At 41.4% G+C, this 26,635-nt stretch overlaps 1 protein-coding gene across 1 annotated transcript; it reads left to right on the plus strand.

The window, feature by feature from the left end:
- Nucleotides 1-3,457: 3,457 nt before the first annotated feature.
- AQP8 (aquaporin 8) lies at nt 3,458-26,417 on the plus strand. The gene is made up of 7 exons (XM_018561052.1): nt 3,458-3,496; nt 3,581-3,740; nt 16,757-17,009; nt 22,102-22,228; nt 23,276-23,490; nt 24,242-24,376; nt 26,375-26,417. Exons 1-7 carry the CDS (start codon nt 3,458-3,460, stop codon nt 26,415-26,417), a joined length of 972 nt encoding a protein of 323 aa, XP_018416554.1.
- Nucleotides 26,418-26,635: the final 218 nt, after the last annotated feature.

The following is a 26,635-nucleotide window of genomic DNA, read 5'->3' on the forward strand; positions in this document are numbered from 1 at the left end:
TGAAATTAGAATTGAAAAGAGCTCATATTAATAGTAAATACAGCTGGGACTCATCTTATAAAACAACAGACCTAAGAACACCACACTCCCAAATCACTCAACCTGGAAGAAGAGACATCTGTTACTGACAAAATGTTCAGCAAGAAGACACACATCTACCAAACCCATGACCACCATCCCATCCCAAGTGAGCCACCAGAATATCCCGGGTCATCACTAACCTGTCTAGGGTTTTGTTAACCAGCTGCCCCATTAACATAGATTGCCCTCTTCTAGTGACCCACAAAGCTGATATCCAGGCCAGAAGTATGATGCTGTTTATTAAAATTTTCACTCTGGGAGAGAGGGTGTAAGTGCCCAGAGTAGAACAGACAGACTCACCAGTCCCTTTCAGTAATTCAGTGCAGATCCATTTGCAGCACAGTTGAATAGGGGTAGGTACGGAATCTTCAGTAGGAGAGACACCAGACCTGCTCCTGAGGTCTTCTATATTCCAGGCACTTCCAGCAGCCATCAACTTCTCTGGTTTTTCTCTTTAATCTGTAGAAAAGGCCTCCTCCAGGCTTGAGTCAAAACGGAACATTTTCCACACTCAGGTGTTCCCACCCCCAGGCCTAGCCCAGGGGGAGGCTAGAGAGCACCCCAACCTGGACTAACACATGGCTGGATCCAGACTGGCAATTCCCTTGAGTATATATGCCCCGTCCCAGCATGCAACACTGGCTATCAGAGCCACAGTGATTGGCATGTGGACTGCACACACACTCACAGTGTCCTCCATTGGTTGTCCCACACTGTAGCAGAGTCACACTCCACTCAGGCAGTATAATCAATGCCAGAACACCTGGAATTAACCAGATAAATTCCAACTATAAAATTCAGCCAGACTGCCTACAGCTCTGGCAATCTCTAAATTTCTAGTAGCCACCTTACAAAAGGTGATGGGGCTACACTATGAATTACAAATAGTCAGAAGTGTCAGTGTTTTGGCAGGCAACCTCCAGAGCAGAGTTCTTGTCACCACATTGAGCTTAGATCTCCCAGACACTTTAACAATATGCTTGATAAAGTAGCCAACACTCTGGAAAAAAGGAGAAGACCTTGAAATGCATTTACCAATAAAATCAAAATTCCTATCCAAATAAAAGTTGAAGGTTTTGGAATCATGGATCTCCTCCCAGATCACCACAGTTGCCACATGATTGAGAGACCAACCACTCAGCAGACTCTTCAATAGTCAATCAGCTACAGGGAACCCTCTCTGCCAACTTTTAGTCCAGATCAATATTTTTTTCCTAGTTCCAACGCTTTGTCATACATCCAAGGAATAAGGTTTTATGGCTGCCGTTGTTGAGATACATACTTCCTCTGCAGGTGACAGTAGGTCAGATAAAGGAGGAAATTAGGGAAATTTCCTTAAAGAGGTAGTAGAAAGCTATTTTTTATCACTTCTGCTGTCTCCAACCTAAAAAATGTCCTGGCTGGGGTTAGATATTAGATTTGGATGGAGAACCAGTTAATATTATCTGTACTGGTACAAAGTAGATAAACTGTCACTTGACTATAAGTGTCTGCACACAGTTCTATTTACCCTTTAAAGCAGCCTTTCTCAGTCAGGGTGGCATGACAACTTGGGGTGCCTTCTGGCTTCCTTAGGGGTGCCTTGAAATTTTGCACAGCATTATGCATTTCCATGGTGCAGGGAGAGAGGGATCAATTCAGAGAAGGATGGAAGTTCGCTTCCATTCAGACCTGATCCACCACAAGCTCTCCGCCAAGCTGCCCCAGCTGTGGCTCCTGACGTGATGGTAGGACTCTTATGTGAAGAGAAAAATCTCATGTGAAAGGGGGGGACTCTGATGTGACAAGGGGGCTTCTGATATAAAGAGGGCTCCTGACGTAAAGTGAGGGCATTTAATGTGAAGGGGGCTTGTGATATGAAAGGAGAGTAGGATGTACTTTTAAGTTATGCACATTATTTTAAATTTTTGTTCCCTTAGTTTACTACACACTCTGATACCTGTTGTGTAATTTTCCACCTTTTCACAGTGATCATAAACATCATACGAGGTGTTAGCACCTTTCCTTTATGGCCTCAGAAATAATTAAAACACCATTATAACAACATTATAGACCCGGGGTTGTGAAATCCAAAGGAACGTGAAGATGGCAGTTGTGAAATCGGGAGGAATGTCAAGCATGTTGGAGTACTATTGCATTTGCAAGGATTCCATACAAAATTTGATCTAATCTGGAACGATCAAGATCCAACAGGAGAAGGTCACCTGAACAGACCACAAAGTCCTAAATATAGAGTGGCAGTAATAGAGAAGCTGGATAAAGTTGAGCACTGTCTGGGTCAGACGTTAAGTGTTGTGGAATGGGCATGGCTCACAAGGCATGTTTAATGAGGCGGTATTCCCTGTAAGGTTTCTCCCGCTCCTTTTTCATGCCAGTCTGGGTTGGCTGCCCCTCCCACCTTTAGGTTGATATTTTAAGTAGGGTGGAGTGGCCGGAGGGAGATGGGAGATAGGAAGTTCCTCCAGTGCTGCTGCAGTATGTGAGAAGTCCAAGCGGGACCCTAAACCCGAGGGAAGGAAAGAGTCCATCGCCAGCACATGAGTATACCTCATGGAGGAATTGAGTATGAGTATACCTCATGGAAGAATTGCACAATTCTACGGACTATGTATATTCTTCATGCAAGTAAATTGTAATGAAAAGATATATCCGACTGGACATTCCAGTGTGAACTGGGATCCATTTGCAGCACAGTGCAGTTTCAATAAAATGTTAAGGACTGGTGCACCCTTGCAGAGTCTGCTGCTAGCAAGGGCTGGAGTAACTGGTAATCACCCATGACCTTCCATGGGAAGTTAGAGCCTTGGATGTTCCACTCCTGGCCTGATCTATAAAAAGAGTGAGGGACTGCACTTTGCACGCTATGACCACCACTAGGGTACTGTGTGAAACATCCTAGGGACTGTGCAGGTTGTTTTGAGGAAAGGTGGTGCTATCCTCCAGAACTGGTACCTTGGTGTATGAGCAATACACATTGGTAGTAAGTACCAATGTAAAGTGGTTGTGCTCTTCGATGTTGGACCACCTACAACCAGGCAGACTTGAAGGCTGCAGGGATAGTGGTGTGCGTTCCAGCTACAAGGGCTGCTGGCCTTACCCTTATGCTTCACATAGATACCAGACATGCAGTAAGGGGAACTCTCCAACAGCAACACAGACAAAAGTGTTTTTCTTAAATAGAGTATGCGAATGGGTGAACCAAATTTTTATTTCTATCTGTGTCCTTGTTGCAGGTTTCCTGTCTAGTTAATAGGAAAAGAAACAAGGAGTACAGAGCGATACAGGCTCCGCCCCTTATCCACACAGCGTCCAGGTTCACATTAACTGGCCTCATCCAGCGGCCAGCACCATCCATACAGGCAGACCTACACCGCATATGACCCTGGTTACACCTAACGCCAGTACCCATTCTTTGGTAAGTTTTAATTCCCTTATTTGGTTTTGCCAAGTCACCACGTGGTAGTAGCACTACTGTACTCCTTGTTTCTTTTCCTAATAGCAAATGTCGGACACCACGGTCCGCATTTCTAAGGAGCCGCACACCAAGCACTTTAATCCACACTCATACACCCTCACCTTAGTGTTAGTGCTGCATCAGGGGACATTTCTCCCAATTTTCCGTTCCTGTCTAGTTAAAACTGTTGCCAACAGCACAGGAAGTAAGGGTAACCTCCCTGGCGGTATTCACGAGTGTAGCTCGGGGTTACTTTTCCATACTATAAGCGGTAACCCCGAGCTACACTCGGGAATGCCGCATAGCATTTACTTACCTTGTCCCTCAAGCCGTGCTGTGTTCTGCGGCCGATGCCGTCTTCTGGGTTCCGTCCCTTGCGAGCGTACGTGTCGCAGGGGGGCGGAACCGGCGGCATATTTAAAAAAAAAACAGACAAAGACGAAAACAATTCGGGGAAAAAAATAGACCGAAAAATGACATGAAAAAAATAAAAAATTATACCGCCAGGGAGGTTAATGGAAGCATAGATAGCAGTTTTGAGAGTTTTTTTCACTCATTCTGAAACTAGAAAACAAGTTTGTTCTTGGCTTGACATATATTTTAAATTAAATAGATATAAATAGACATTAAGCAAGCATGTGTACTAAACGTTACCATGTACCAGGCCTAGAGTATTCCAGTCCACAAAAAACACATTAGAAACCCAGTGAGGTTGGATAGGCTTTTGGTAATTTCACAAAGGAGTGTGAACCTGTGTGGTGATACTGCACTGCACCATACATTATCTTCACCCCATTTACTTCATGCCACGTGGTGAAAAACATTCCCACCATGCACTGCTGCATTGGCAGAGGGATACGTAAACTACCTGATTAATAATACAAGATATATGACATGTAAATTCTGCACTCATCAGCCTTATTTTATGTTTATAGTAAATTTAATAACCCGGAGTAAAAAGCTGCATAGTCTGCGATTTCTTTTACGGGAGACACATTTATCAAGCAGGTCACTTTGAGGTTATATAAATCGAGAACTCCAATGACTAGATTCCCATTACTGCGCTAGAGGCAGCTGAACTGGAAACTCAGCTAGGCATGATAATATTAAAGGAGAACTAGAATGGTTTTCGGCCAGTAATTACTTATTTATTAAATATTTAAAAGCTAAAAAACGAATCCTTTATTTTATGATTTTTCATTACTTGTATGACATCTTTATTTAACACATTTAATAAAGGGACACCTTGGTAGCTAAACATACTGGGCTTTCTAAAAAGAAAGGCCAGCATTAGCTACTTGATTTTTAGATGTCTCTCTCTGAGAAAATATATGATACGTATGGGTTAAGCTGGCCGTACATGACTCGAATTTGGGCTGATTCCTGCTGAACCATCCGGAATGTGAGATATGTTGTTCTGTGGCTGACTTTTAAAGAGCTACTAAAACAAAAAAATGATGTACATGTCTGGGGCTGTAGAATTTTGGCACATGAGTCTGAGAACTACAAATGGCGCTGGTGAGAATAAGGACATTTTTGGCGTACCTTTTGAAGAACCTCAGATTCAGGGCCATTTTGAACACAAGGAGTCTGGCAACCAGGGGGAATTTACTAAAGGTGCTAGTGTCAAAAGTTTGCAGTTTTCTGGCTTCCTTGTTTTAGTAGCTAGTAGAGCAAAATGGCTGTAAGAAATTAAAGTGTATGTAAACCCTAAATCTCATTTACCACTGCCTCACAATTGGCAGCAGAGTTGTCAGCCTGCCATAAGCACTCCTTCAATTGCCCATTGGGCTGCTATCGGGGTTGCTAATGCCTCCTGCAACTAAAGAAGAGTGCATGGCAGGCTGACAAAACCGTCCTTAATTGTAAAGCAGTGCCTTAAAGTTGTCAGCCTACAACAGAAAGTTCTGTAACTGCCATGATCTCCAGTTAAGTACCTTTAAAACAGATGGGGAAAAAATTATTTGAGTAAGAAAATGGTATCCAGTGAGGTATGATGCCAAACATACTGAAAAATAGATTTAGGGTTTTCAGACAACAAGATACAAATTGGCAACCCACAAGAGGTATGAACTGACCACCAAGCCCTTCTGATTCAACATTTTCTGTGATAGAGAGAATTCCTTAAGTAGTTAAAAAGACTTTTCTAGATCAGTGAATTGCTATGGCCATAAGAGTTCAGCCTCAGAGGTTGCCAAGAGTGGATGAGACTACAACTGTGACCACCTCCATTTGAGCTTCTGGCTATCCATAGGATTCACAGTTTGTGCCTGAGCTTACAAAGGCTTTCGTTAGAAGAATACAAATGCAATGAACAATGTACGCAGGATCCACATGTACAAAAACAATGCTGTCATCGCCAGATCAGTGTGACAACATTGCCTTTGCACATCAGTGTACACTCATGATGAAGTCACCCCTGTGCTGAAGCCAAAAGATCACTTGCTCCTTTCTACTGGATCAACTGGGGATTTTTAAAGGTGCAAGTATGAAAAGTCAACAAACATTTTATTATTCCATTTTATGTAATGCTGTAACTATGTAGGCTAACATTCATGTACAGCATCTCTAATGATTAACAGGAGGGTTTGGTTATATAAGCTGTGTCAGCCCCTTTGGATGTTCAGCTTTAAAAAAGAACAAAGCTGGCATGGCAAAGATGTTGTTGCTCCACCAAGCTCCACAAAGCGTGGACAGGTAGTACAGCTGTTGTGCTGGTTGTATATAGAGGTCATAGGACCTCTTTGCATGTTCATGTGACTAATAAGTACATTAGTTGCATTAATGTCTCGGCGGAAGGAGCCTGGGTCTATACATGGGGCTTAGAGGAGAGAAGGAAGGGGAATAGATACATCTGTTACGTTTTCAAATCAGTTGGATCGAGTAGATGCCTGCAAATGTCTGGGAGCAGCAGCAGCAGCACAGCATATGAGCACCCTGGCAGCCAGTGTGACTCAGGAATCCTGTAGAGAGGGTCCAACTTCTCTGGACAAAGCATTGAGTGCCAGAAGTGTGCTGGCCTTTATGAGAACATCCATGTAGTTACCAATTATTGCCAATATATCTGTGAAGAAGACACAGAGTACCTGAGAGTGTACAAAAGTCTCAGCATAATCATAAATAATTACTATTGTGGCTAATTGTGAGGTCTGTTACCCAGTCCAGGGCTGTTAAAATTATTCTGCTTTGGACTATTACCTATTTCTCAACCAAGGGCTGTGACTATACTAAGGACAATCTACCTCTGAAACGTACATGTCATTGTTACCCAATTGTGTGTGCAGGTTGTGCCCAAAGTAGGATAGTCCTTATAGGTCAGTCCACCAAGTTTGCTATTTCAGCTCTTAGTAGATGTTTGTGAGTTTATTCCCATAGACAGTTTTCTTATATCTCTTGAGGACTCTTTTGGTGAGATCTCTGTGCTAATTTCTTAGGTTGCACACCTGCTGTGGTCTTTAAGAGGGGTTCCCACAATTGATGCTGGATTTATATTTAGGTTATAATATAGCAAATGCAATAGGAGGAGCTGTGACACAAGCAGGTGGGCATGAACACTCACATTTCTCAGGTTGATAGTAACAGAGTAGAGAATTAGAGCAGACAGATCTTGCTGTTGGAATATCAAGAAATATAAGACACCAAGGGGCTGTCTGAGCCCATTAGACACCACCTATAACTAGAATATCACTTTTGGGTACGCTGAACTTTTAAGACAACCTGTATATGGTTAATACACTTCTGTAAAGTGTTGGGGAAACATGGATGTTGTTTCCATTTTTTGAAGTAAGCAGTAAAATGTAAAATTCATAAAGTCTGTGGGATTTTTCTGCTTTCTTCCATCTACACTCTAATACTTCAGTTGTTAGGAAGGGCTGATGTGAATACCAGTTCAGACCGGTAGTTATGACCTTGGTGTAATATTCCTGTAGATACCGTAACAAGCCTTGTCAATAGATAGATTGATTGTATGGGTTGCAAATGTCACCATCCCCTGAGCTACAAGTCAGGATCAACTACTGTGTCAGTGCTTCTTGGAGGAGTGCGATTGCTTCTTGGACATCTCTATTACCTCCTTGTTGTTCTGGAGATAGTAATTTGTTTGCCATGGATGAGCCTCTTAGTGAAGATATATCTCGGGGGTGCAAACATGTGGGTATTGCCGACAGATACAGTCAAATAGGGAGTCCCACCGCACTCCTGACCGAGAAACCCATATATTATGGGGGTTGCAGTAGTGGCCGCCGATGGCGCCGCCAAGTACTCACAGAACATGAAATCAATAAAAGGATTTCGTATTGAAGAAAACTTGGAGCGCTGGTGACCATTTATTCTGTTCTGTGAGTACTTGGTGGTCCCATCCGCGGCCACTTCAGCACCTCCCCATAATATATGGGGTTTCTCAGCAAGAAGTGCGGTGGGATTCCCTATTTGACTGCTTCTTGTACATATCTCAAAAACATGTATGTGATTTGTGCAACCTTACTTACAACACAAATGAATCAGACATACACTATATGGGCAAAGGTGTGTGGGCAGCCCTGCAAATGATTGAGTTCAGTTTCCATTGAAGGGTTCTGCTGATACAACAGCAAAGACATATTCGACAACTATGAACTTCCAACCTTGGGGTAACAGTTTGGTGAAGGTGCTTTTCTGTTCCAGTATGACTGTACTTCTGTGTACAAGTCAGCTTCATGAGCTCGATGAGTTTGGTGTGGAGGAACCAAAGCAGCCTGCAGAGAGCCCTGACCTCAACCCTACTGAACACCTTTGGGATGAATTGGAATGATAATGACAGCCAAGTACTGTCTTCTTGTACAACATCAATACCTGACCTCCCTAATGCACTTTTGGCTGAATGGGCATAAGTTCCCACAGACACACTCCAAAACCTTCCGGAACACCCCCCCCCAAATGGAGGCTGTTATAGCTGCAAAGGAGGACACACTCCATATTATTGCTCATAGTTTTGTAGTTGCCTTTGCACCATTTCTCCTTTTCTTCTTTGTCGTGTTTGGCTTCTTGTAAGCCTATGAGGTCTAAATAATTTTACCCAAATGTAATAAAAAGCTTATGTTCAAGTCAAACATCTCTGCAAAGGGTATAAGTGACCCAGTTTAAATTATTCACCCTGTGGCTTTTAGTTATGCCTCTCAGCATCACTTAGAAGAAACACTTGAGGTTGTCTATTATCTTTACCACATAATGTATCTGGCAGTGTTTCATAAAAAAAAAAATATCTGTTTTTCTCATTACATGTTTATCATTTCAAAATACCTGCATGTTTATCTGCCCTGTGTGACAAAGTCTGCACAGCCTTCAGTGAAACATCTCCATTGCTACTCTCGTGTCATCAGTGATACCAGAGGGAGGGCACTTCATCCACCTGCTTGGCAGCCAAAGATTATTGACTTGAGAATTATTGAGATAAGAGCACTTTTCCAGAGACGTGATTGGTCAATGAGATCCAACTGTTGCATTTTTATTGTTTTTTCTTTAAGCAAAGTACAGTACTTGAGAGGAGGCTGTGATTTGGAGTGTCTCTCTCGCTCTCTCTACCACTTGGCTCAGAGACACCAGCTATTGGTGAAGGGGTAACAGACTATCACTGACTGCTACAGTGAGAGTTGCTGGATCACAGTGAGTATACGGACCTTATAAAATACACTTATCTTTCAATATTACAACATCCATGCTGCTAGTAGTTAATTGACACCAAGCTTTAAAATCATAAGATAGCTCAAACCTTTACAAAAATTTTTCTTTTTTACGCCTCTTTTATTACGTCCATCAGCAATTTATTTATTACATACTATAAGCTGTGTCATTTTAATTCATATATGACTTGTTGCACAAGGTTCTTTTAGTACAGTGAGTGAGTTCTAATCTTTTAATTTTACTTTATGTACACATAGTGGATTTGTAATGGTTTCACCTTCATGACTGTTCAGGTACCAACAAACATCAGATAGTGGCCTATAGAAACAAAGATCTATAGAAGATTGTTCATATATCTAAAAAGGATTGTCTGGACTTTTAGCAAAGCCATCCTTGCAACAGAACGAGTCCTTCAGAAATATTGATCGGCGAACTTGGCATTTTGGCTGTTTTCTGTTGTACAATCTATCTTTTCTCATGTCTGCTTGCCATCTTAAGATGATGGAACGATTACGCATATTATGGATGTGTATTCACTTGATGCAATGTTTCAGTACTATCTGGCACCATTTTAAAGGTTTTTCATTGTTAAAACATAACAGAGCTGACCGTCAGGACAAATGTACAGCCTTATGGGCCCCCTGGATTTTGTATATGGGTATGGCAGCTTTCCTGGCCCTGTAATGACTTAGGGTCTCTCCTGGGGGGGAGGAGAACTGATGCACTACCGCTAATATAATATAATATAATAGTTACATTTCACAGTGACACTGTCTGAGTTGTGGGATCCGGCGGAGCTTTTCCTCCCTTTTGTTTCTCTCTTGTTGTTCACCCCTTTATGTCTCCCCTACCCTGTCTTGAGTTGTGTGTACACTTTTACCCCCTCCTCCCTACGTTTGATGTTGTCCGGTCCGACAGGATGCAACACAACCATATCATCTCATACTATGCCTTCAGTAGGGAATGTATAGCACCCGAATTATAGCTGCTGTTCCTCACAATGCACTACTGCCTTGCTTTTTAACACCGCTGCCACCGCAACTACTGGATGGCAGTCACTCTTGTTTATATACCTGCTATATGCTGCTGAACAGTGGAGGAAATGTTAATGCATCCCGAGACTCTGTATTAATATTTGGATGTGATTGCACTTGGTACTTCTGTACGTTTTGTACTCTTTGTGTTTACAGGTATGTACTTTTTTTGTATTGAAAAACTGTAATAAAAACTTATTATTTAAAAAAAAAACATAACAGAGCAAAAAAAAGACAAAAATATTACCAAAATGAAGTACAATGACATTGCAATATCACAGAAACATCTCCAAGGAAGGGTGTCCAGGAATACAGATCAACCTACACCAAGTATAGATACAAAATATAAGCACAGTAGGTGTAAAGAGCATAAAGATAAAAGACAAGGAATGTCCTATACATGGAGGCATAAATTCAACAAGGTAACAAATTGATGCAATTACAAGCAGTTGCATAGACTACAAAGTTGGTTAAATACATTTAGAAAGGAGAAAAAGGAAAAATAAGAAAAAAGATCAAAAAAGAAAAGGAAAGGGGAGAAGGGGGGAAGCTTAGGAGTGATCTTGCTTGAAATCCGCCAAAGAGGAACAAAATCTAATACAAGAAACAGTAAACATAACAGCACGAGCTTCGTTCATCACCTTTTCACCCAGGACTTCAAGCAACCAGTTTTATATGTAATCACCAAACCAGCATGAGTCAATCTGATTGATCCTCTAGGGACACCCATGCCTCCCAAGCTCTGTCAATGTGATATATTTTAAAGGTACAATCAATGTGATTATAAAATGATAACTAGTTGTTAGTAACTAACTGTTAAGCTGGCCATTCACCAGAAGAATATTAGGATGGAAAACTTTTCTTGAACGAACGAAATTCTAACAGTGAATGTGGTTTATGTTTGAGAAACTCCATTCATTTCCAAAATCGAATGTTAAAACCAAATAGAATTTCAAATAACATTTGTCAAGTCTCTGATGGCTTTATTGAATGTTCTGATGAGATTTTTCATATGAACGTTCGTATGAAAATCTACCAGTGTATGGCCAGTTTTACTGACATTTAAAAAAAGAAGCATTTTATGAATATCTTTGTGACTAGTTCTCCCTTCCTTCTTTCCCTTCTTGCTTCATTCCCTCCTTTCTATTCCCTCACTTATTCTTGTACAACAAAGCTTACACTTAATCTGGCAATAGCATAATACAACCATATCTCTTGGTTCATGGGCAGCCTTAAACTGGACTTAGTCCCATGACCATTTCAGTTTAGGAAATTAAGTAGGAGGGAGGATAAGTATGGTTGCCACCTGGCTGGTGTTTTACTGGCCTGGAGGGGTGAAATGGATATTTTGCCAATGTGCAGTAACCCAAAGCAACCACTCAAAAGCATTATATTCTGACTGCCCTCTAGTGAACTCAGGTTGCTTTGGGATACTGAACCTTGCATAACATTATTGTATTTTGATTATTGACCATTGCAGAGCAAGAGGCAGATGAGCATCTAAATTGCCCAAAAATTGCCTTGCGTATGGCCATTATAAGGTCCTCTGATAACAGGCTTATCAGATTGGGGTGCTGGGATCTTAACTACAGAGATCGATCTACCAATCTATGGATACTGTCTATCTATCTATCTATCTATCTATCTATCTATCTATCTATCTATCTATCTATCTATCTATCTATCTATCTATCCCAATGTCCCAATGGGTAAACTGACATACTGGAATCCCCCCTAAGCTGTCTGCTTTGGGTGGACTTGCACCTTTAAAGCAGATAGATTTAAATGTGACCTCATTGTATTTCAAGAAGTTGACATGAACTCTTTGGCATTAAATAATTTTGCATTAAGATTAAAGTCCTACCTCTAATCATTCACTGATATTTCTATATATACAGTGATAAAGCACTGCATTCCAGACTGCCGCAGAATCATCTCTGAGTCTTTGAAGTTTTACCTAGTGATTGTGTTTAAACAGGAGTCATTAGACTGAGGGAGATAATTGTGGCCATTTGGAAAGTATAGTGGAAGCTTACAGTCATGGTTTAATGTAATATAGATAATTGTATGCATCCTTATATTAAAGGAGGGGGCAGAATCCTGGAGGAGGGGGGTCTGTTCAGCTATTATGCAATATTAATCCAGATGCAGTCTGTTTCACTTATTTAAAGTATGTAAAGGCAAAACTTTTTTTTTAACATTTCGGATCTAGTGGTTAAAGTCCAACTCCGGGCAGGAGTACCTTCACAGGCAGGTTTCAAGCAGGCAAATAGTCTCCTTACATGGGAGGACCTTGCTCCCATGCAGGCAAACTTCTAAGTCCTGCAATTTAGTTTATATGGTGGAAGAAGTCCAGCTCCCGCTGTACTTCCTGGCTGCTCCGATTCTAAGCACTGCTGATGCAGGCCCCACTCTCCTCCAGGCCATTCCCAGTCCCAAGTTCTGTATGTGAATGGCCAGGAGAGGGTGGTGGAGATTCGATCATAGTGCTGGGGTCTATGAGACCTGCAGCACTTACAGCTCGACCAGCCAATAAGTACAGTGGGTGTTGGACATCCTCCATATAAGCTAAATGATTTGCAGGACATAGAAGTATGCTTGCATGGTCCTCCCAAAGAAAGAGAAGGTTGCCCTGCTTGAAACCTGTGAAGGTAATCCTTCCGGGAGTTGGGCTTTAAGGATTTAACTATCTTTTTTTTTTTGGTGTCTGGGTCCCATTAGTTAGATCTATGCCTTTGTTTGTCCTGGTAACCAATGTCATCAAGGCAGAAAGTGAGAGAAAATCCAAACATTTAGACTTGTCACCAAAGCAAAAGGTGATGATCTCGGGACAAATGTTAAAGATGGGAGTTCCCTTCAGTTTGGGGAGATTTCTTATTATTTTCTTCCTTCCTCTGTCTTCAGGCAGAAAGTGAAGGAAATATTCCAAGTGGAACAGAGTCAGCAACAAATAACCTGATAGGGGTTTTAAACCTTCCTTACTCTATCCAAAACAAAGAAGGCTTTGGCTTTACATATACTTAAGTATAAAGCCTTACAAGCTAAGGCTTTCCATAGACTTTAGAGGGTTGTGCTGGTGCAGTCCGATCACCCTCAGGGTGACAGTCTTTTGAGGGTTGAGGAACGCTCACTAAACTTGCATGCTCAGATCTGCCAAGCTAACAAGCTTATTTCAATAGTGATAGAAGGAGGGGATAAGTGGGAGGCAAGGTAGAGAACCCTCCAGACTATGGAAGGCAGTAACGATGGGGACAGGTCTTCTAATCTACCCAACAACTCTTCATCCTCATGGTGGCTCATGGCACCCACAGCCATGAGAGTAGGCAGATTGGGTCACTGTCATCTATGAGTAAATACGGACTGTGTGTCCCATGGGTGGGTGCTCCAATCAGGACAACCCTTGTCCTCCACCCACAACAACGCATTCTCTAGCCAGATTTGGAGTGCTCGGTAGTTTTACCACAGGGAACCCCCTCTTTCCTGTTTTTCTCCTTTACTGCAACTATACTTACCCTAGTTGTTCTTATCTATGTTGTTTAGGTTGCCTCATATCCTGCTTTTACCTACCTGAGGACAGGATGGGCAGTACGGCCAAGTTTAGTTCCGGCTGGACCTAGACCGCTGGCCGGACGGTTCGATATGCATACATGATCTCTCAATTGCAATATGTAATTTACATGAGATTCTTCATATGTTACATTGAGATCGTACTCACCAAGATATCCAAAAACGAGGTCCTCACTGTAGCGTGTGATGGCCTATCCCAGCGGCCCGATGTTAATATTAACATTAATGTGACACCTCACTGTAAGTGGTAAAGAGTTATGCTATATGTGATATGTATGATCACAATGTATGCTTTTTGTCTTTTATCTGTTCGCTATGCACAAAAAAACAATACAAATTTAAATGGAAAAAAATAAAAAATCTATGAGTAAATACATAACTTTAGACCAAACAACATGATGTGATCGTTGTCTGAGAAGATCAGCCATCAGATTGAGGTACATTATATGTGTAGAAGGGAAATCAAATTTTTTACAGTTGTCAGTGGGGAAAGCTCCCAATAGGGCCATTTAGTTTCCAGTGACAGCTTTCAAAGTTGGGATTTCCTCTCACTTTGAAAAGATTTGTTGTCAATTCCTGTTGTGTCTCCCATACAGACAGTGAGAGGAAATCTCACCCAACTGAGGTATGAACCTATCCCTACTCTATCCAAATGAGAAAATACGCATTGACTGGAGTTTGACTGTTAGATTAGAACAATCTACTGTTTTATAAAAACCATGATCTTAAACAATTGAAGGCTTGACTCCCCCCCCAAAAAAAATAAAAATAAACCCAAAAGCCCTGAATATTGTATTATATATGCTGTTGATGTGTTTTACCAAAAAGACAGGCATCCAAAATCCAACTGCACCAACAATATTAGATAACTATACAACCTGTGTTATATTCATATCAAGCTAGTAACACAGTGTCCTTACGTTCACTAAACCGAAGGGGACCTGTCTGGTTTGTTCTTAAGAGATGGAGAATCTGAAGAGTCAGTCATGGGAGTATTAATCACTGAGAATTTTTTAAGTGCTCAGCCAGAATATAAAATGGACCAGGGTTCTTCAAGAAATGCAAAGCGAAGAATACCGATAAGATAATCTCAGAGTCCGACCAAAAGGCTATTAAATTAATCTTTGTTCCATCGTGTCATGCTTGGCAGTATCCTTGAAGATTGGGTTAGGTAATCACTGCGTCACTTAATACGATGAGACTTTTTGAGTTGAAAACTGGTGAGTTGGTAAAGTGAGTTTTGGAATGTTGCTTATCTTTTCGTAGGTTCAATAAGTGCTGCCACATGCTCAGATCATAGCCGCGAAGCAGCAACATTCAATATTTAGAACTAGGATTCTCCTGATAGCTAAGGTTGGCCACGTGCAATAAAAGTTTAGTTGGAAAATTTCCCACAATGTCCCATCAGGTTCAGGTTGTGCAAGTTTAAGGTGGCAAGCACATGTCATTTTATGAAGTGTCGCATCTGATTCCAGCACTGCTTTTAATGATTGCCGTTGTAAAGGGTAACGGAAAATTGGAATTAAAGTGTAAGCTTGACCAGGTAAAAAATGAAAGAACATGTAAACCCAATCACTAAAATCTCGTATAAGCTTTAACATTTTAATGTAAGTTCAAAAGTCTTTCACCTGGTGATTCTGTCATGGAAGTCATTGTTTGGGCATTGCCTGTTATAGGGTGACAATAGTGTCATTGTCTACCATTAAAGCTTCTTCACCTTGCCACAAGGGCTTCTGATTCAGACTACAAGTGACAATTCAACCCTCATTAAAGTGACATTAAGCTCAGGTGTTAAATCTTAAAAATGCATTCAAGTATCCTTTTAACAAAAATGTATCTTATTTGTGTATCACTCGGCTGTAGATCCTCAAATCATCTCTGAATTGGTGCTGACACTGTCCTTCCTTCTGGAGGGTGGCAACTTTTGTTCCCCATGGTACCTGTGTGTGATTTGTAAAGTAGTCACCGCTCCAAGATCACTCCCGTGTTGAACTACAATCTCACATTTAGTTTACTAATTTGTATTGAGATTGTAGTCCATCACGGGAGTGAGCTTGGGGCGTTGACTACTTTACAGCACATATAGGAACCATGGGGAACAAAAGTAGCCACCCTCCAGAAGGAAGGACAGTGTCCGTACAAATTCAGAGATGATTTGAGGAGCTACAGCCGAGTGATACACAAATAAGATAAAGTTTTGTTAATAGTTAAAGTATTTGAATCTATTTTTAAGATTTGAATCCTGAGTTTATTGTCACTTTAAGCAGTCATGGTCCACTGTTGTCACCACCAGGATCCCTGCCATGAGAAATGCCATGCAGCCATTGCTGGGGTGCATGTAGACAGGAAGTGGCCGCAGGAGGTTACCAGCATCGGCACGCAATAATGATTAAAAGGTGGAACATGTATTTTTTTATTTTTAAAAATGGTCATTGGTTATGATACACAAAACTTTAGTAAACCAATGTCATTCATATATATATTTGTTGGGGGTTTTAAGCTGTTTTGTAGCCATAAATTCATATTTTATCATGTGTGTGCAAATATTAAGAAATTGCTCGGACAGCAAGTTGTTAAGGTTTACATCTACTGGTATACTTTCAAAGCCTACCTATCCGAAACTCCTAATATGTCACGAATCATTTAAAACGAGCACAGATTTTTTTTTTCTATAGTTTGACAGTATGAGCTGCGTTCCCCCGGCTGATGAACAAAGCATATGTTATTGTACTGCAGACAGCCATAAACCAGGTTATGTATATAGCCATAAAAGTTAATTTTACACATATAATGTTGTTCTATAGTTGATAAATGAACCTGTAAAATGGCTGCAGGAAGTTCATCAACAGGCTTCTATCTATCTGTTTATTACAGGAGATTGTAAACTTACGTAGAACATATATAGGGGGCTTAGGAGGCTTACTGAGGATCAAAGTTTAACAGATTGGTATTTTCTTTGTAGATATGGGGGACACAGAACTGGGCCAGATATCCTTCAAAGACTTTGAAGAGGAGAACCCCAAGAAGCAGCCAAAGCTTCACTGGTACGAGGTGTACATGCAACCATGCATAGCGGAGTTCATAGGCACCATGCTCTTTGTTTTCATTGGCTGCATGTCTGTCATTTGGAACGCATTCTCCACTGGAAGCCTGCAACCAGCTATAGCCCATGGACTGGCCCTGGGGCTGACTATTGCCATATTGGGGGGAATCAGGTACATTTCTTTCTTCCTATAAACACTTTCTTTCCAAGATTATAACAAAAAGTCTAATTACTCAATGGTATAAATCTGAATACCCTATTCCCTGCCAGATGTCAGAACCAAGTCACTTTTCTACACTGTAGTTTAGGAATGCAGATTGAATACTAACCTGCCCCCTGCCTGATGATTGGATGAAGCCTTACCACACTGATGAGGTCATCATGCTAATATACCCTCCTGTCAGTCAGGCTGACAGTGTTAGATTGAGAGCATTGTGCAAAATAGCCTTTATTGGCTCACACTGTTGTCATCCCTCTCCTCGTCTGAGTAGTGATATAGACACTTAGGGGTGTGTAAATACGTCCGATATATGTAGTATCTACACTATTTTTTTTCCAGATATTTATGGAATAGGATAAACTCCTGTCAGGTCATTTTTGGCATCTGTGTCCCATCAGGGAGATTTTCCTGCAATTTCTGGCCTGTAGACCTGTAGACACAGCAGGATGTGAGAGGAAATTTCTCCAAAGTAAGGGAAATTTAAAAAAAACACCCAACAATACTTACCAAATCCAGTGAGTTTATTTATTTTTTTGACCGATATAACAATTTTAAGATAATTTGGGATATATTTAGCAGTATAACTGACAGCAGTAAGGGTGCAGACCCTACAAAGAGGGGTCACAATGCTCTTTGTGGCTATGGTAAGATATAGCCATCTGGTTTTTTCTGCAGGCTCTTGACTGGTGGAATGTACAGGTTCTTTATATTACATGTTGCCTCTATAGTAGCGGTAATGCTGAACTGATGTAAATGGTGATAAATGGAAAGATAGTCTGTATGTAAAAGGATCCTTATTCAGATGTGACTTGGGTAGAGTGATCCGTCTGTCTATCTGTTGATGTGAGCTCCTGAGAGAAGCTGCAAGGCTGATAACCCTGTACAATGGTCACAAGATTAGAACAAAAAATGCTTCTATTACTGAAAGCTTATCATTTTTCCATGCAATTTGGCAAGGTGTATTGAAGGCAGAACGCTGCCAAAACAATTTAGCAAATGAAGGTAACCTTTAAGATGTGGAAGTGCTTTTATTTGAATAAATAGGATAATCAGTTTCATCGGAAATGTTCCAAGTGCCCTATTCCTTAGCAGAAGAAGGCTTATTCGCTGCCTTATGTGGTCCTATCAGAATGTAACTTTTGTTGATTCAGCTTAGAAAAGTCAAAATTGGTTTCTAAGAGAGTATAAACTTTGCCCTTCACCATTCACTTTGTGGTGGTTTAGTTAAGCCCTTCTGTCTCAATAGAGCTATATACCCCCCAAGCATTCTCCAAGCATCAATGGGCTAACATTCTTAGACCCCAAATGTTGACATAATGCTGCTACTGTGCACCAGAGTGAGTCATTTATCCAAGATTCCAATAAATCTATGTGATAAAGTAAGTTTCCATAATTATATTCGGTTAAAATGTAAAGGGTCAGTCCAACAATATGGTTTGTTTCTCTTAGGAAGAGGAAAAGCTTGGAGCATACCACCCAAATCTTTGAAATGGGAAAAAGACCTGTTAGAGACCTGTTAGTGCAAAGTATATATGCAGAGGACACCCTGCCATGCTCCTAGTTATGAGGGCCATAAAGGATTCAGATGAGGCTTGGGTAAAACCCCAAGCCTCAAAAGCCTCAAGTGCTTTATTTTCACCATGACTTCTCCTTTATACTTGTTGATCAAACTTACCAATTAGGTTGGATAAAATGTAGTTAAATAGTAAATCTTTTTTAAATAGAAAGTTACACTTCAGACCAAGAAGAGGGACAAGTGAGGAGAGAAAAGTGACCGGGAGATTTGACTCACATATAGGGACATTCTCATCAGTTGGGAGCTATGTTGGTGGGCTGTATTGGCGCCTGGCTTCTTATATGCCTTAGGAGATCTCCTTCTATAAATCCCGACTCTGTCTCGGCCCAGCTGGAATGAATTAACCTACCTTGTTGTTGAAGACAACCCACACAGGGATAACATACCAACTCCACGTAGGGCCTATGGTAGGAAGTGAACCCAAGGATGTATGGAAAGAGCACTATCTATTCTCCTACATTGGCAGTGGAACTCTTGACTGTATATCACAGCTCATTCATGATAATTCATAACGCTCCAAGGAATTAATAAAATGAAAATGGCCATAGAGAAAAATTGGCCGTGCAGCAATGGCTTCTGTTATACACAGCAGTGCCAGCACAAATGATGATATGGGGGCAGTAACAGCTAATCACATTTCCACCAGTCACTTTAAAACTGGAAAAGGTAAATGCTGACTAGCTACATTGCTGCACTTTGCACCTTACCCCTTTAAGTGTCTTTTAGTGCCATATTCCTGCAGAATTGCTTTGATATCGTGCTTATATGGCACCTATCTGTGCAAGCTCTTCATGTTAATTGCGTCCTCCATGCTTGGGATGTGTCCATGCTGTAACCATTAACTGGCATACATTTGCTGTAACTATTAACTGGCATTTAAGGACAGAAAAACAAATAGTTATGCCGGTGAGCCATGCCTTAGATAAGAAGTGAAAATATTGCTTTTCCACTGTCAAAACCTGCTATCTAGTCATTTACTCAATGTATACAAACACATACACCTGACTAAGCTTGACAGAGTATCGGAGGCTAGAAGGATTACAGGGTGTGTCTCTAGCAAATGTCATGGCAAAAGGCAAGGCAATTCACCCTTAGGTGTGGATTAGGTTAAGATGCAAAGGGATGGATTCACTGCATGCCTACTCTATCCACATAATCCGAAATGTAGGCTGACCTTTGGGTTTAGTCATCCCATGGGATGGGCCACCAAGTGGTCAGACAACAAGGACCTGAACCTGGGATGACAATTTTGTAGTGAAGGTCTTAGATAATGTTTTTAAAGTAAGTCCGTACTGGCATTGATGACCTAAAAATAAGAGTTCATCAGTCATTACCTACACATGTCTTCTAGGGTGCCTCAGGGTCCCTCATACCCGAGGCATTCTGTCTGAAATTGGTTACTCCCAGCTACAGCTTCAAAACACCGCCCTGCACCATCCACAACCCTCCAATCAGAGCTTATAATTATATTTTTATAATGAGTGGCTCATGCTTGGGGGCTCCATGGGGCTCAGGAAGAGTATGAAAGTAGGACCTCTGTCCACCTACAAACTGTGTATAAAATGACACTTGCCAATAGTCTGCATGTGTCAGAGAGTAAATACAATGAACCAATGCATTGTATTTATTATTCCATTTCATGTGTAAATCAAACATCAAATAGTAAATACATTTACACCATCTAAAAGGAACCCTAGTTTCATTTTAGTTTAAGGGCTTGTTTCCACCAGCCGTGCGTCTACCGCAATGTCCCGTGCCCGGAACGCAAGGGATCGCATACATAAAGTCTCCTTGCGTTCTGGGGCGGCATACACTATTTTTTCCAAATCGCAACACACTCAAACGCAGGGCTTTTTATTACCACGCATTCCTGTGCAGCCAATCGCACTCCGGGCGGGGGGCCTGTCTGCAGTACCATTGACTTGAATGGCACTGCCACGCCCCCTGCCGACCCCAGAATGCCAGGAGACTTTATGTATGCGATCCCTTGCATTCCGGGCATGGGACATTGTGGTAGATGCACGGGCTGGTGGAAAAAAGCCTTAAAAGTACATTTTTTAAGTTAAGTTTTATTGAAAAGTAATTTTTTTAAGTTACATTTAATTGAAAAGTAATTTTTTTAAGTTTCATTTAAAAGTAATTTTTTACGTTTAATTTAAAGTTTAAAAAATAAATAAATGTATTTATATGTAACCTTTTCTCAACCTTTAGTTAACACTAATCAGCCCCAATCAAATCTTTCATCTCCTTAGCTATTATTTTTCTGCTTTTTTACGGTATTTCTATTTCTTTTACTATGATTTTTTCCCCTGTTTTTATTCGTCTTGTTTGTTACTTTCCTCGCTGTCATATATCACGAAAATATGCAAATCTGAAATACAGCTTTTTTCTTCATTTGCGAATAACTTTGCCAAGCTTTGTACCATAAACATCATCTGAGTGTCATTTTAAACAGAAAAGAAATCTAGAAATAAATGTATATTTTTCATTTAGTGTACACATTTATTTATTAATTTTTTTAAACTAACACTGGTCAATTAAAAAGTAAAAAAAACAAAAAAAAACCTAACACTTGTGTATTAAAAACCAAGTTTTTGTGTATAGATTCCAATAAAATAATTTTTGCTAAATAACACAGTATTGCCACAAAAAAAGTCTAATCCCCCCCCAAAAAAACAAACCAATATATGTATTACTTTGTCATTGGCATATAACCGGGCCCATAGTGGAAATGTAAAAATTGCTCTAGTCCATAAGGGTTGTACTGGTACTGGTACTTCTGGTACTGGTAAGGGCTGAAGTGGTTAATTGAACCAGGAAAACTTAGAATCACATTTATCTCCTAAAATGGGAGACGAGATTCTTCTGTACAAGCAGCCTCTTGTCTTCCAGCAAGTGAATGAAGTATCCGCTCCTTCACAACATCATTACCTAAACATTTGATGTCCAAGTCTCTTGGTGGACCCTCCTAATTGGTGGGTTTGAGGCAAATTACCCCTTGGCCCCTAGTTAAAATAATTTGAGTGCGATTTATGGATGGAAGACCGGCCGTTGGTTTATTCTATTGAATAATTTATTGCCCATTATTTTAAATCTGAACTCCAACCAAAATGTTTTTCTTTTTAGTTTAGGATAGCGTGAGGAAGGGTGAGAACCTCTGTCAGGGTTTATATGCGGTTTGTGCCCCATTTTCAGGGATTGTTCTGTTACATTGTATATTGTGTTTAATGGGCTATTCATTTTTATCTTGTTTTTTTGGCTGGACTTTAACCCTTCGCCTTTCTATCCAATACTAACATTAAAAATCTTTGGCTGGCGTTGGGCTTTGAGAATGATTTTTATTTGACACCACAAGGTGTATGGAACCCAAATATCTCCAAACATGGAGGTAGCCCAGTAAAAATGGTCTATCGATCTTATCTATAATAGATTTATGAGACCGTATTCATCTATTCTTTATTGTTTTAGTGGCGGACACTTCAATCCAGCGGTATCTCTGGGAGCCTGGCTGATTGGAGGACTCAACATTGCCCTGGTAGTGCCATACTGGTGCAGCCAGCTGTGTGGTGGAATGGTTGGAGCAGCACTGGCCAAGGTAAGGGGCCATTCCAAAACTTCAAGAACACCGGACTTTCTGTGAAGTCAATATTATTATGAGAATAAGAAGAGTCAGAAGAGACCAGTTTCAGGGATATCATGGCCCATCCCTTGTCCAATTAGTGAATGCCTTGTATTAATTGATAAAGGAGTGGCTGCTGTGCCAAGTGAGCGACCCTCTGAGTTTTCAGAGCAGAGGGGAAGCCGCTCAGCACATACAGGATCTCCGGGCTACTAAAGAGCTTTACAGGATCTCCATGCACCAACCAGGAATGGCAAATCCATACTTACATCGGGCCAAGCTGGACAACTCCAGGTTAGCCCAATGGGCCGACCAGGTATGACATATGCATACTTATATCGGGCCAAGCTGGACCACTCCAGGTTAGCCCAAGGGCCAACCACGTATGGCATATGCATACTTACATCGGGCCGAGTTGGATCACTCCAAGTTAGCCCAATGGGCCAACCAGGTATGACATATACATATTTACACTGGGCCAACCTGGACCACTCCAGGTTAGCCCCAGGGACAACCAGGTATGGCATATGCATACTTGTATCCGGCCAAGCTGGATCACTCCAAATTAGCCCAATGGGCCGAAAAGGTATGGCATATACATACTTAGATCGGACCAAGCTGGACCACTCCAGGTTAGCCCAGTGGGCCGACCAGGTATGACATATATATACTTAGATCGGACCAAGCTGGACCACTCTAGGTTAGCCCAATGGGCCAACCAGGTATGACATATGCATACCTAGATCGGACCAAGTTTGGCCAGTCCAGGTTAGCCAAATGGGCCGACTAGGTTTGACATATTTAGATCAGGTCAAGCTGGACCAATGTAAGTATGCAAAATAATGCATACCTGGACTTCACCTTTAAGTGGAGTTGTGTTTTATGTCCCAGTAATCTCATCCAGCCTAACACACAGAAATGGGCTGCTGTGTCGGCTGTTTAATATCCATAGTTGTGAATGTAGTCACTATTTCTTGTACTTCCATAAACTGTAAGATACTCACCAATCTTCATCATTTTCAGGCCCTGACTGTAGAAAATGTTTATGATATAAGTGCTGGAGCAGCTTTCAACGTGGTGACCAAAGATTCCGAGGTCGCCCGAGCCATTGGAGCTGAAATAGTCATGACGTTCTTCTTGGTCTTGGCTGTCTGCATGGGGGCTATTAATAAGAAGACCGCTACTCCCCTGGCTCCCTTCTGTATTGGCTTCACTGTGGCAACGGACATCTTGGCAGGGTAAGAGAAACATAAGTTCATTTAGAAACTATGGCTGGGGGAGGATTGGGGTCTGTAAGTGTTACTTCAGCAGAAAACAGTTTTTCTGCACTGTCGGGCTATGCTGTGTGGCTGGGCTGTGCACATTTCAGGACTGGATGGACAAATACAAATGCTTTGGCAGGCAAAACAGCTCCCATATATGTATTTAACTATTTGACTGGAGTTCAGCTTTAAGTCATAAAGGGGTATTTAGCCATTACCCTTTGATATGTTCATAAGTACTTAAAGCTTTAAAGCAGAACATGGCCCTAACTCTAATCCCTACCCATCAATCTCAATTTATCTCCTAATCTCTAATCCTCATCCTAACCCCTACCCATAACCTCAACAAAACTGAAATGTCAATCCAATCCTAAACCTTAACCTGTAAACCAGCGGCGGGCAAACTCCGGCCCTCCACCTCATGCAAATCTTTGGTACATGCTATGTGGCCCTTTAAACGTCCAAGTGGTCTGCAAAGGAGCTGTAATGATGGTGCTCCCTATCAGTCTCATATAACAGGTCCCCAGTTTCTGATTGTCTTCTGCGGCAGGTTTACAGCCTCCAACATCACTGGTAGCATGTCTGTAGTCTTTCACCACCTTGTCTAGCATGTCTTCAGTTTTTGAATAATATATGCCCTTTGGCACTTTCAGGGGCGGCCGTTGAGCCCCCCATACCTCACAAGTTATCAACCACTGCTTTACACTCTCTTGTTGCACATTTACAGAGGAAGCATCTCTGGAGCATGCATGAACCCTGCCAGAGCCTTCGGTCCCGCCGTAGCTGCAAATTACTGGGCCTATCACTGGATCTACTGGGTGGGACCTATGATTGGAGGTCTGTTAGTTGGCGGTATTATAAGGTAAGAATACAGTTTTATTCTTTGCATGTTTATATTAACATATCTACAGGACTGCAAGATTTAAAGGGTCTGTCCACCCGAAAGTGATATCTAAGATGTTGATAGAATTTGGAGGATTGAGGGCCCATTCAAACCATTGCCTTTGTGCTATGGTTTGAATGGGCCCTCATGCCTTGCTATGGTACTGCACTCTAGGTGAGCTGGTGCATTGCATTGCCACTCACTTTGGATGGCACCTCAACACACCTCCCATCTACCTTGGATTGTGTCTCCTCCTGCTAACACTGAGGTGCCCCAGATGGCTTCCTTTTAGAATCTTTTAGAATAAAGAAAAGGAAAAATCCATCCTGGTAATGGGTGTGGTAGGTATTCAGACTAAAGAAGTCAAATGCAGGGATATAACCACATGATTCACCTCTGCGGCCTTCTACCGTAATAAAGATGAATGCTGGTTTTGAGGTGGACCCGACCCTTCAAGCCTTGAAAAAAAAAGAAATGTATCTGCCTTTTATGTAATTAGGAACACATACATTGCCCTGTGGTGTGGCAAATAAATGACTTAGGTTGATTTATTGACTCATGGACGTGCATTGAGGACCAACTGAAAATAAAACGGACTACACAATGCACATTGATGCCCCAAAATAACGTGTGTCAACTTGCATGCAGAATTGCACTCACAAGTATGAATGGGCCCTCGAAGACTACACTGTAGTTAAAAGGGAATATACTGTATACGGGGCTTGTACATATTTTTTTTAATTTATTATGTTCAGGACTAAAAACGATTTTTAAAATTATGTTTTAGAGAGGCAAATATAAAATGTCGCACACAAGTCAATGGGCTGAATTTACTAAAGGCAAATGAGCTGTTCACTTTCCCTTAGCTTAGTGAATGGGGTTAAAAATTCACATTGCAATCAATACCCAATTATCTGCAAGGAAAATAAAAAATAAAAAAAGACAGTAATTTTGCATGCATATGATTGGATGATGGAGGTCAGTGGTTTCACCTCATACTAAGCTAAGCAAAATTCCCTTCCTAACTAAGAGAGGCTATTAAAATCTGTAGCAGCTAGACATGTGCACGGCAAACAAATTCGCTTTCTGACAAAACAAATGAAAATGAAAAACATTTTCCCTTGTTTTGTCAAAGAAAACACATTTTTATGCTGTTTCGGGCCTCCGAATCCACAACTGCACATTGAAACTGCATATCGGCCGCTGGTGCATTATGCACATTGCGCTCCGCCATCTTTGAGTGTGTCATAGTATACACCAAGATGGCGGCGCCCGTATGTTTGGGCACTGCCATCTTGATGTATACCAAGATATACTCAAAGATGGCGGCGCGCCTGCGCAGAACACGCAGGCGGCCGATATGGCCACCGCTCCTTCTGCTTGTGACGTCACCACCATGTGACGTCAATCGCTTCGTCTCCAACAGGGTGGTGGGCATGCGCAGAACAATATGGTCGCCACGTGTTCTACAAACAAATTTATGTATGCCTGAATATAGTTTTAGTATATTCGAACACATAATACATTTGGTATTTCAGATTCGGACGAACTGCCGAATCAACTGAATTTAGTTGATTTGCAAGTTCGTCCGAATCCGAATGCACATGTCTAGTAGCAGCTGTACCAATCAGCTTCTAGCTTTCATTTTCAAAGCTTAAGTGAACAAGTTGAAGGTAGACACTGATTGGTCACTCTTGCTCCACATCCTCTCTGCTCTGTAATAGTAAATTCCCCCACGAAAATTCCTTTGCAAAGTAAACAGTCTATTCTCCTTTAGTAAATCATCCCCAATGAGACAGATCAGTCACTCCCAAACTCCTTCCAAGGTTTCAATCAGAGAAGAGAAGCCTGAAAGCAGAATACTACTGTGTGACCTCTTTTTGAAAACCCATAGTGCTCTGATAATCCTTTGTCATGCATTAAATGTCTTTTTATGTAAAACAAACAATACAACTGTCACTCTTTTCTTTCCTGAAGGTTGCTGCTGGGAGACTCCAAAATCCGTATTTTCCTGAAATGACGTCATACAAAGAGCCTTCCCCCTGACCACGGCGCTCGTGCCAGACCTACAGCAGACGGAACTGTTTCACTTATTGCCACAACGAAACTCCAGGCCAGGAATCAAACTCATGAACTTTCCCAGCTGAGCACGCAAACGTGGAGGGAGGACCCTGTAAATTGCTCCGTGAACCCACCTCATTCACCATCAGGTCAATGCCAGGAGCTAAGCAATGATAG

Source organism: Nanorana parkeri, unplaced genomic scaffold (assembly GCF_000935625.1).
Source record: "Nanorana parkeri isolate BGI_ZX_2015 unplaced genomic scaffold, ASM93562v1 scaffold19, whole genome shotgun sequence".
NCBI lineage: Eukaryota > Metazoa > Chordata > Amphibia > Anura > Dicroglossidae > Nanorana > Nanorana parkeri.

Excerpts from the sequence above, each read along its gene's own strand:
- AQP8 (XM_018561052.1), top strand. The coding sequence starts at position 3,458 with ATGACCCTGGTTACACCTAACGCCAGTACCCATTCTTTG. Across the intron at positions 17,010-22,101 it reads GCCATATTGGGGGGAATCAG|TGGCGGACACTTCAATCCAG; the intron begins GTACATTTCTTT and ends TTATTGTTTTAG. Across the intron at positions 24,377-26,374 it reads TTAGTTGGCGGTATTATAAG|GTTGCTGCTGGGAGACTCCA; the intron begins GTAAGAATACAG and ends TCTTTCCTGAAG.